Genomic DNA, 11,415 nt, shown 5'->3' on the forward strand with positions numbered 1-11,415 from the left:
ATTGGTCGCACGTATGTCATTAAAACAACATACAGTCACAGTCAGTCCATGGAGTGCCCGTGGCGCGGAGAAGATTGTCATATCATTCTGCCTTGAATTAATTAAAGAAACGGGAGCCGGCTCTTATCGTTCACTTAAAATACTGCTGCTGGTTTACAAAGCACTAAACGGTTTAGGGCCAAAATACATTTCTGATCTTCTGCTATGTTATGAACCATCCAGACCTCTCAGGTCATCTGGATCAGGTCTGCTTAGTGTCCCCAGACTCACAACTAAACATGCAGAAGAAGCAGCGTTCAGCTTTTATGCACCAAATATCTGGAACAAGCTCCCAGAAACCTGCAGGACCACTACAACTCTGAGTTCTTTTAAATCAAAGCTTAAAACTTTCCTGTTTGCTGCTGCCTTTTATTAAACCAGATAATGATTTTATACTACACTAGAGCTTTTACTCTGTGTGTTATATTCTATTTTAGCTTCTATCCCAGCTTTTATTTTTAGCTTGTTTTTATTTTCTAATCTTTAATGTTTTTATAAAGATAATATTAAATTATTTTAAATGTGTCTCAATGTTCTTTTGCACTTTGTCACAATGTTCTTGAATGTTTATGTAAAAGCACTTTGAATTGCCCTGTTGCTGAAATGTGCTCTACAAATAAAGCTGCCTTGCCTTGCCTTGCCTTGCCTTTCACTGCATTGCAATCATTTAATACATCCATGATTGCAATAGCCGACAATTTATCAAAGTAGTAGCAGGTAGAAAACAGGCACACACTTTTACGTTACAAATATAAAACAGACGCCTCTTCTTGTTTGCCATCTGAAGACTAGCTTTTATTTTTTGCTTGTTTTTATTTTCTAATCTTTAATGTTTTTTTTTATGTTTTTATAACTGTTAATTATGTCTCAATGTTCTTTTGCACTTTGTCGCAATTTTCTTGAATGTTTATGTAAAGCACTGTTGCTGAAATGTGCTCCACAAATAAAGCTGCCTTGCCTTAAAAGAGCCGGCTCTTTGAACCGACTCGTTCGCGACCGACACGTGACCTTCTCCTCATATCTGACAGACACGGCGCTGCAGCAGCATGTAGACACAACCATCAGGACACGAGATGCTACAAGATGTTACATTTTCATGACGGTAGAAAACGGAGAGAACTGCGTCGATAACAATTTTTTTGTTCCGTTTAAATTCTTAAAGATAAAAAGACAGTTTAGTCCTACTTTTTAGTCCTTTTCTGCAGTTTAATCTACTTTATCACTATGTTAAGGCTCTGCACTAACCAGGGTTTTTATGAACTCTGGAAAGGAAGTCATTTTGTGGCATCCTGTGTTACTAAGAGGCATATCATGACAAGTTTTCTCCCAGTCAGAAGGGCCGTTCATCACCGACTACACATCCCTGCTCGGCTCTTCAGTACTGGGACCTCAGTGTGGAAAGATGATGCTCTCCATCCACACAGAGATAACACCCATGATGCTCTCCATCCACACAGAGATAACACCCATGATGCTCTCCATCCTCAAAGAGAGGACACTGATGAAATACAGACACTAGATCTGGACAAGTGGAAATCTGTGATGAGAGCCCAAGCAGCATCAGAAGAGAAGCAACAAGTGAATGATGAAGAGGAAGCAAGTGATGGAGATGATGATGATGACCTTAAAGAACCAGATGGTGCATTAAAGGAGAGCTCTTCACTGGAGGCGACTCGGGATCTGGTTGCAATGTGGCGGCAAGCTGGGAAGCTCGTACCCGAAGAGATGACCGACGAAGACGTTCAGACGCTGGCAGGGCTCACCACCAAGTCCGCCAGGAAGAAGTACCTGAAGTACCTGGCCGTCAAGGAGGGACACAAAAAGGCCCGTAAGGAGAAGCAGCAGCAGAGGAAGGCGGTGAGGGAAGAGAGAAGAGCACGGGACAGCGATGCAGAGGAAGAGACGGGACCTGAGATTAAAAACACATTGTTTCTCCAGTTCTGGGGGCGCTCCCTGGACAAGCTCCTGGCCTGGAGGAGCGCCAATGCCATGCAGTTCGGTCAACCGCTGGTGTTCGACATGAGCTATGAGTCCAACATGGCCAGGCGGGAGTTGGAGAACACGGTGTCCCAGCTGATGGAGGTGGAAGCGTGGAACCGGCGTGCCACTGAGCCCTTCCACCTCCACTTTTGCAACCTGCAGGCAGACGGGGGCTACCAGAAGCAGCTGGTCAAACGATACGGTGCAGAGGCCTGGGACCGCCTGTTGATCACCAGCACTGACCAACAGCATGTGGATCGGTTCCCCCGCGAACAACTCGTATACCTCACCGCAGACTCTCCCAACGTTCTTCGCAAGTTTGACCACTCCAAGGTCTACATCGTTGGAGCTCTAGTGGACCGGTCCATCCAGTCAGGCTTGTCGTTGGCCAACGCCAAGCGTCTGAATCTGGCCACAGCCCGTTTACCGCTGGATGAGTTCCTCCACTGGGAGATGGGAGCCAAAAATCTGACTCTGGATCAGATGATCCGCATCCTGCTCACTATGAAGGACACGGGGAAATGGCAGGAGGCGTTGAAGTTTGTGCCCAAGAGGAAGTACGATGGCTTTCACGAAGAACGGACACAGAAAGAGATTACCGGTAACAGAGTCAGGGGAGACACAAATCATGGACCAAGACAGGATGGTGACAGGCTGTTAAGATCTGGAGAAAGAAATAGTGAGAGGACATTTAAAAATGAGGGCCAGAGTGTTTACAGGTCCCATAAGGAGTCTGGGTTCAGTGGTAGAGACAGAACGGCTGGACCGCCCAGTGACAGAGCAAACAAACCAGCTGCATTCAGAATACGGACATCACTAAACAGCAACATGGAGAGCAGAAAAGCTGCAGGCAAAGGCAAGACATGGTGGGAGGACGAGTGAAGTCAACAGAAATTGTAACTCGGGATAATAAGGACGTGTGTGTTTACAAGCGGCGTCTGAGGAAATGTCAAAAACATGAGACAAGTGGTGAATAAAGTGTTGTGGTGAATAAAGTGTTGTAGTCACTGGTGCTTACTGACTGCTTTTTGACTGAGAGTTCCAATGCAGGATTATAAAGAAGACATTTTATAAAAAGTAGAAACTACTTTGGTCTTTATTTTGGTCTGACATGGAAAACAAAAGATGTATAAATATTCTGATGATGCTTGCACTGTAAATGTTACCGTCATCAACATCGATGCAAACCTTTCCATACAGATGAAATAAACCAAAATATTATACAGCTTGGTTTTAGAAAATTGCAAAGAGGCATGTGCAATAGGTATATTACTCGTCATTTCATAGTAGTGTATTCTGAGGCAACAACTTTTTTTAAATAATGATTTGCAAAAAAACATCACCCAATATTATTGACATGATTCAAAGAAAACAAATCAAACTAAATAATTTCAAATGTTAGATTTTCTGCGTCATTCTTTGTAACACCCACAAAAGTCGTTGCAAATAACTGTGAGTGTACGATAACAGTCTATTGTAGTACCGTTAAACCACTTCCAAAGAATTGAATGAATATTAGGGCTGACCCGAATGCTTCGAAGCCTCGACCATTGCCATGGTATTCAACCTGCAAATCACTATTCGAATGCTTTGTTTTTTGATTTAAAAAAAAAAAAAAAATTATATATAAGCATGTAATAATGATGTTTAAATTCCCAAATAGCACATGACATAAGGAACAATCCCACAACATTATTAATTATTAGTAGTTATTCTCAGACGGATATCGCTGTTTGTTGTGTGGAGGCGTGCGTGTGTGTACAGTAGTGTGGCAGCAGCACTGAAACGGGGGAGATGGAGACAGTCAGCCTGCTGCGCCGCAAAGCTTTGACTACCTTCAAAACATTTTAACCAAAGCTTCGAAGCCCAAAAAAAATTGTATTCGGGACAGCTCTATTGTATATTATAATGCCTTTGCAGCATGCATTATAGACAATATATTAATACAATTTTATTTTAAATATGATAGCACCATCATACTGAGAAGTTAGGGAGACCCCCGCAGTATAAGAGGCATCATCACTTGTTTTTGTTATTGTACAGGCACAGTGCATGTGTGACTGTGCAATAAGCTCATAATCTGTTGTTTGTTAACTTCCTGGATGGTGTTTCCATTATATGATTATGTAAATACAACTTAAAACACACTAGCCTAATATTCAAGTTTGAATAAGCAAACACCCCAACTGTCCGTTCACTATGTAACACTGACTCATCATCTTGACCTCACAGCCCAACAATAAATAGCACTTTCCATAGTTTAAACCAGGCTGCAGTGGCTCTGAAATGCATTCTGTTTTCATCACTTTCACATCACGATCCCTGAACAAACAACTCCCATTTTCTCATTTAGCTTTTTTTCAAGTAAAGACAGCAAAACAAACAGCAGGTTGATACAATTTAAAAACATCTGAAATTGTGGAGATCCGCACTAAAAATGGGCAGCGAAGGACTCGTACTGATACAGAAAAGGTAGCTAACTTTAGGTGTAAAGAAAGTCACTTAACAGAGCAGCAACATCCTCCAGAGTACACTCATGTACAGATATGTCATTTGAAAATAAGCTTTGATGCTGCTTCGGCGCCAGATGGGGACGTTTCGCCGCTCTTCGTCCCCCCTTACAGCACCAGGATGTCTCCAGTGCAGCGCTCGCAGCAGTTAAAAGTAATGTTTTCATAGCGGGTGTATGGATGAAACCTGCCGATGCTCTTCTTACTGCTGAGAAAGCTTGACGGGGTGGAGTCACCGAGCGGAGGGTCCGCTTTGTTTTCCGAACAGGAAATTGGATCTAAACTCTTCAGCACCTAAGATAGAAGACCAAGAAAACATTTAGTGAAGCTCTGGATTTTAGATCAAATATTAGGAAATGATCAGATTTGTACAAGAATGTGGAGTTTGTACCTTCTCAGCCATCTTCTCAGCTGGCGTGCTGCAGAGCTGCTCGGCCGTTGTACTGCTGCTCTTCACCATGTTGCTGCTGCTGCTGCTGGTGTTTCCCAGCAGATGGGAGTTGATGGCATCTGCTAGTTTGTGATTAGATGCTACCAGCTCTCCTGTGCTGAGGGGCTGTGCGCTGGGGTAGTATGTCTGCTGTCTGCCCCACTGCAGAGACACCAGGAGCTGCTCCAGAGATCTGCAACGTCAGCACATAGACTCTGTTATTATCATCTATGCTTATAAAATATTGCAGAGGTGCACAAACTCCTGAAGGCTCTTTATCTTTGGCCTGCAATTGTACCTGATTGGCAGCCAACGACCACTGGCATACACACTTTAGTATCAGCTGTGAACTTTGAACTTTACAGTTTATGTTCACCTGGCTAAGATTCATACAGCTCTCTCTGAATGTTGTGTACTATAGTTCATCTATTGTTATGCAGTGGGATAAGTTCTCCCTGCGGCATCCTTGTTGCTGCGCAGATTCTTTGACAGTTCCGTCAAAAAGCAGACTCTATGTATAAATTTGCTATAATTGGTTCATTTCTGGTGTGAACTATAATGTATTAAAGTGCAAAACTGGGTCCTAGTTCTCTTCATTTCTAATATTAAATGCAACTTTGTGCAAATTTTTTTGAACAACTTCTTTTTAATTCAGTAAAATGAAATCATTACATGTCACACATGTTTCAAAATTAAAGTAAATGTAGCCTACATGGATAAACACTATACCCATGTTCCGTCTGCAATTTTGTAAAAGCAGAAGAATAATAAGAAGCTGATAGAATACAAATGACTGAGAGCATTTACCAAGCTCAACAACTGATAAGAAGTACAAATATATTTCATTCCACATGAATATTAAAGTGTTGGTCAAGTGTTCCCACTACAAAGCTATGCCAGTGTGAGTCTACTTGTTTGCCCTTTTTACAGCAGTCATTTCAGCATGTCGTTGCAGGGTAGACAGGTGTAGTTATGGCCCTGATCCATTGAGGTGTGCCAGGGCCCTGGTATTGTGCATGCTGGCTCACTGTAATGGCTGTGACACACTTAACAGAACGGGACCATCGTTAATTTGATCAATTACACCCGCGTACACACACCGCTATGACACGTCAGAAACGCTGCTGTGAAAAGGGCCTATTGACAGGAATCCGTTAGAAATAAAAGGTCTATATACAGCTAGTAGAGATACCTCTTGTATGTATTTTACAGGTGTTTCAATAGCCTTTTTTTAACAAATGCACCGGACAGCACCTATAGTAGAGTGCTTACTTTCTTAAAATATACCAATATAAGCCATTAAGTGGCGCTATAACTTACACTTACAGAGTTTGTGTGTCCTCTCTTTTCCTCATCTTCAGGACTTTTAAGTTGTAAGCTATTATAATGAACAATTTACTTAATTATGGATAAACTGCAAGTTACCTGTGAGTGAGCACCATGTCGCTGGAGAACTCTTCTCTCTCTAACAGCAGGTCTTGAATTGCTCCTTGTGCCTCTCTGGTCTGTCTCTGCAGAGCTGCTCTGGCATTCGTCAGCTCCTCTGCCATGACTCTGAACAGACAACATTGATGCAAGGGTTTAATCGGCATGATGACATTAATTATGTTGTCTCTTATTGATCCTTGTAGAAGAATTATCTTTTTTTTTTTAAATTGTATTTGTATTCATAAGGCTTGCAGGATGAAAGGAAATAAAAACATCCCATCCCTTTCCATCACTTGCTTATATTGTCCAAACATTTCTAGCTGTCACACAATTTTGTTTTTTTCTATTTCATACCTGCTGGCCAGGAACTTGCTCCTCCAAACGTCACACTGGATACTCATTCGCTCCAGCTGCTCCGCGGTGTGTGACAGACACCGACCAAGAGCCTCGTTCTCCAGAATCAGCTGGTTCTTCTCCCGTGACATACGCTCAAAGTGGAACTGAAGGTCATCGCCCAACGACGCCACCAGCAGTTTCTTTAGCTCGCGGTTCACCTGGCACACGGAATGAAATTAAGTTACCAAATTCCTTTTACAGCATGAGGAAATCAACTTTTTTTCCCTTTATATTCACTTAAAAGCACATCATCATACATGAAACAACATGCACAGTTAATAAACCTGACTGTGGAGAAGCTAGTATGTCTAATAGCTAAATAAAGTGGATCTGCCTTACCTCTATCTGCACACGGAGCTGATTGGAAAGGCCTTCCTTGTCCTGCAGCAGCCTGCGTTCAGAGTTCTGCAGCTTCTCCAGCTCTCCTCTCCAGTCCTCCACCAGAGGCAGCGGGTGAGAGCCCTGCTCCTCGGCCTGCTGCCCAGCATCCCCTTTGGCCTCAGCAGGCCCTTTACGGGTGTGCCGGCTAATAGCAGCACGAGGGACGATGATCCTCACAGCCTCCACCTCTGTGCAGAGCTCCCGACTCACCTTGCCCAGGTGGAGCACCCCGAGAGGCTGGGGGGCCGCAGGATGGCTAGATTTGGGGCTGTGTTTTGGGCTAGCCACCTTCAGGAGGGGAACTACACACGGACTTGGTGGCAGTGCATCTGTGATTACCTCCAGGACGGCGGGCGGTTTTTCAGTTTCCATGCCATCGCCAGCACCTCGGACAGGCACACCGGCAGGGCCTGGAACAAAGAAATGAAGACAAGTTTACACTTAGCACTTAAATGTGTCCTGAGTGATCCAATCAGAAGTGGACCGCTCTAAATTCCTATAACACATTGTTTGCATTGCACAACAAAACAGTTGTTTTGCCAATGCCAAGCAACCAGTGGTGGAAAGTAACTAAGTACATTTACTCAAGTACAAGTTTGAGGTAGTTGTACTTAATTTGAGTATTACCATTTTATGCTACTTTATATTTCTACTCCACTACATCTCAGAGGCAAATATTGTACTTTTTACTCCACATATTTATTTTCTTTGTGGATTTTGATCATCAATCATCATATCAATACAAAATATAAATCATCTAATAAATTATTGTATACTATTATGGATTAAGCTACCCAGCAGTATATAAAGTAATACTTATAGCTCCACCTTTATCAGCTGCGACATTAAAGTGATGAACACATTAATGCATCAACACTTATAATCCAATAATATAATACAGATCATTCTGAAATGAGCCATTCAACATAATGAGTACTTTTGGTACTTTAAGTATATTTTGATGCCAATACTTTTGTAGTTTTACTTAAGAAAGAATTTGAATGCAGGACTTTTACTTGTAACAGAGTATTTTTACGCTGTGGTATTGCTACTTTTAATTAGTAAGTTAAAGATCTGAGTACTAAAAAACGGTCAGACTCGTAATCTTGAGTACCTTTTGATCTCATCAGATGGTTCCTGTTTTAACTCAAATGTTTCCAGGTTTACACTATCTAATCACGGAAACTTCTTGTAAAACGGATGTGTTTAGACAACAATAAACATTGGAGACATCTGGCTTTATATTTTAAACAGGGGTTGTAGAAAAAAAATTATTATATTCCTTAAAGTAAGGTGCGGACAAGAGTGTGGTTTTGGTATCGGCACAGAAACTCAGGTATGGAGTTGGCACAAGTATCAAAACATTTCAACTCTAACCACTGGCACACTTTACACTTACTTTACACTATACATCCTATATACCACTTTATAGACTGCACATACATACATATTACATCTATTTATTGTACATACTACATTTATTTATTGACGCCGGACTGCACACACTATGTTCACCCATTCACTCCGTATCTTTTATATCTTTATTATTGTTTTTATGATTTTTGTATACCTTTACCTCTCCTGTGTTTCACTCTGTTTGCTGATGTTGCTGCTTTGACACCTGAATTTCCCTCCAGGGATTAATAAAGGTTCATCTTATTTTATCTTATCTTATCTTAAATAACACCTGGCCACAGCTGTATGGATGAGTGCAGTTATTTTTCTGTGTTTAGCAGCAGTCACAACATCTGAGAATCAAGTGATCACTTGAGAAGCTTTATGTTAAAGGTTTGATTTTGCAGTTGTAATGAAACACAATCTGGATCAGTCCAAACAAGCCAACCATGATAAAAAGACATCAGTTTCCTGCGTATTAACCTTAATATAAATCAAATTCTGTGTGATGTGGCTACTAAACAGTAGATTATGTGATGTTATGTGATGTTACAGTATGTGATGTGGCTACTAAACAGTGGATTATGTGATGTTATGTGGTGTTACAGTATGTGATGTGGCTACTAAACAGTAGATTATGTGATGTTATGTGGTGTTACAGTATGTGATGTGGCTACTAAACAGTGGATTATGTGATGTTATGTGATGTTACAGTATGTGATGTGGCTACTAAACAGTGGATTATGTGATGTTATGTGATGTTACAGTATGTGATGTGGCTACTAAACAGTGGATTATGTGATGTTATGTGATGTTACAGTATGTGATGTGGCTACTAAACAGTAGATTATGTGATGTGGCTACTAAACAGTGGATTATGTGATGTTATGTGATGTTACAGTATGTGATGTGGCTACTAAACAGTAGATTATGTGATGTTATGTGATGTTACAGTATGTGATGTGGCTACTAAACAGTGGATTATGTGATGTTATGTGGTGTTACAGTATGTGATGTGGCTACTAAACAGTAGATTATGTGATGTTACAGTATGTGATGTGGCTACTAAACAGTAGATTATGTGATGTTACAGTATGTGATGTGGCTACTAAACAGTAGATTATGTGATGTTTTGTGATGTGGCTACTAAACAGTAGATTATGTGATGTTACAGTATGTTATGTGGCTACTAAACAGTAGATTATGTGATGTGGCTACTAAACAGTAGATTATGTGATGTTACAGTATGTGATGTGGCTACTAAACAGTAGATTATGTGATGTTACAGTATGTGATGTGGCTACTAAACAGTAGATTATGTGATGTTACAGTATGTTATGTGGCTACTAAACAGTAGATTATGTGATGTGGCTACTAAACAGTAGATTATGTGATGTTACAGTATGTGATGTGGCTACTAAACAGTAGATTATGTGATGTTACAGTATGTTATGTGGCTACTAAACAGTAGATTATGTGATGTTACAGTATGTGATGTGGCTACTAAACAGTAGATTATGTGATGTTACAGTATGTGATGTGGCTACTAAACAGTAGATTATGTGATGTTACAGTATGTGATGTGGCTACTAAACAGTAGATTATGTGATGTTTTGTGATGTGGCTACTAAACAGTAGATTATGTGATGTTACAGTATGTTATGTGGCTACTAAACAGTAGATTATGTGATGTGGCTACTAAACAGTAGATTATGTGATGTTACAGTATGTGATGTGGCTACTAAACAGTAGATTATGTGATGTTACAGTATGTGATGTGGCTACTAAACAGTAGATTATGTGATGTTTTGTGATGTGGCTACTAAACAGTAGATTATGTGATGTTACAGTATGTGATGTGGCTACTAAACAGTAGATTATGTGATGTTATGTGATGTTACAGTATGTGATGTGGCTACTAAACAGTAGATTATGTGATGTGGCTACTAAACAGTAGATTATGTGATGTTATGTGATGTGGCTACTAAACAGTAGATTATGTGGTGTTATGTGATGTGGCTACTAAACAGTAGATTATGTGGTGTGGCTACTAAACAGTAGATTATGTGATGTGGCTACTAAACAGTAGATTATGTGATGTGGCTACTAAACAGTAGACAGAATGAAAACAAGGATAAGGACAAGGTAATGTAAATACTGTAGATTTAATTAAAACACATACCTCTCACAGCAGCAGTCGTCATGGTGGAGCTGGTGGAGCTGGTGGAGAAGAGGAGGTCTGTAGTTCAGGTGAAACCAGCTGACTCGTCGTCCTGTCACCATCAACAATGGAGAAAACACTTTGTTATTAGCATCTAACTACAGCATTCAATGTTTGTGACGGTTTTATCAACGGAGGCAGCTGGTTAAAGGTCAGGGTTAACAACTGAGCTACTGATAACGTTTCACGAATTCACAATAGTTGATAACAAACCAGATAACAGAGAGTCCAACTCCTCCTCGGTTAATCCGCTGCTAGCATCAGGCTGTTGATTCTGCCACCGGACACTGTTGGCCTCTGCAATCTGATGATGTGTAATTTAGCCCTGGGTAAGGTATCTCAGGCCACACTTCCTGCCAGGATACACCTCCTCTTTTGCAAACTAAAGCCATAAGGAGTTCAATATCGGTACAGTGCACAGATCAATACTCAAAGTCATTAGTCTAACCGTTACTCTTACAAAAATATACAACCTGGACGTTTTTATCGAAGCAGCAGCATTACACAGGAAAGCCTGCCAGGCTAAATCCAGGAGAAAACACCCTTTTCTAACAAAGTGGTGTAGCAGCTAAATATGACCGGATGTGAATAACGCGGAACCTTCATGCGGTAGTCAATTATTGCTCTACGGACAG

General features: G+C 40.9%; 2 protein-coding genes across 2 annotated transcripts; one reads left to right on the plus strand and one right to left on the minus strand.

Annotated features, from left to right (window-relative positions):
• Positions 1-1,026: 1,026 nt before the first annotated feature.
• trmt10c (tRNA methyltransferase 10C, mitochondrial RNase P subunit) lies at positions 1,027-3,003 on the plus strand. The gene is made up of 2 exons (XM_037794089.1): positions 1,027-1,491; positions 1,525-3,003. The coding sequence occupies exons 1-2, from the start codon at positions 1,264-1,266 to the stop codon at positions 2,899-2,901; spliced, it is 1,605 nt and encodes a 534-aa protein (XP_037650017.1). The 5' UTR covers positions 1,027-1,263; the 3' UTR covers positions 2,902-3,003.
• Positions 3,004-3,097: 94 nt separating this feature from the next.
• Positions 3,098-11,340, minus strand: blzf1 (basic leucine zipper nuclear factor 1). Its single transcript, XM_037794103.1, has 8 exons — positions 11,254-11,340; positions 10,994-11,162; positions 10,742-10,832; positions 7,123-7,574; positions 6,742-6,941; positions 6,385-6,513; positions 4,921-5,152; positions 3,098-4,823 (listed from the first exon to the last, which is right to left on the minus strand). The coding sequence occupies exons 3-8, from the start codon at positions 10,761-10,763 to the stop codon at positions 4,638-4,640; spliced, it is 1,221 nt and encodes a 406-aa protein (XP_037650031.1). The 5' UTR covers positions 10,764-10,832; positions 10,994-11,162; positions 11,254-11,340; the 3' UTR covers positions 3,098-4,637.
• Between the last annotated feature and the right edge of the window lie 75 nt (positions 11,341-11,415).

The sequence above is a fragment of the Sebastes umbrosus genome, chromosome 2, assembly GCF_015220745.1.
Source record: "Sebastes umbrosus isolate fSebUmb1 chromosome 2, fSebUmb1.pri, whole genome shotgun sequence".
Classification (NCBI taxonomy): Eukaryota; Metazoa; Chordata; class Actinopteri; order Perciformes; family Sebastidae; genus Sebastes; species Sebastes umbrosus.

Bases quoted from the DNA above. Each gene is read 5' to 3' on its own strand.
- trmt10c (XM_037794089.1), top strand. From the start codon at position 1,264: ATGTTAAGGCTCTGCACTAACCAGGGTTTTTATGAACTCTGGAAAGGA. The intron at 1,492-1,524 runs CACAGAGATAAC...GCTCTCCATCCT, and splicing joins CCCATGATGCTCTCCATCCA to CAAAGAGAGGACACTGATGA.
- blzf1 (XM_037794103.1), bottom strand. From the start codon at position 10,763: ATGACGACTGCTGCTGTGAGAG. The intron at 7,575-10,741 runs GTATGTGTTTTA...TCTTTGTTCCAG, and splicing joins GACGACTGCTGCTGTGAGAG to GCCCTGCCGGTGTGCCTGTC. The intron at 5,153-6,384 runs GTAACTTGCAGT...CTGACGTTGCAG, and splicing joins GACATGGTGCTCACTCACAG to ATCTCTGGAGCAGCTCCTGG.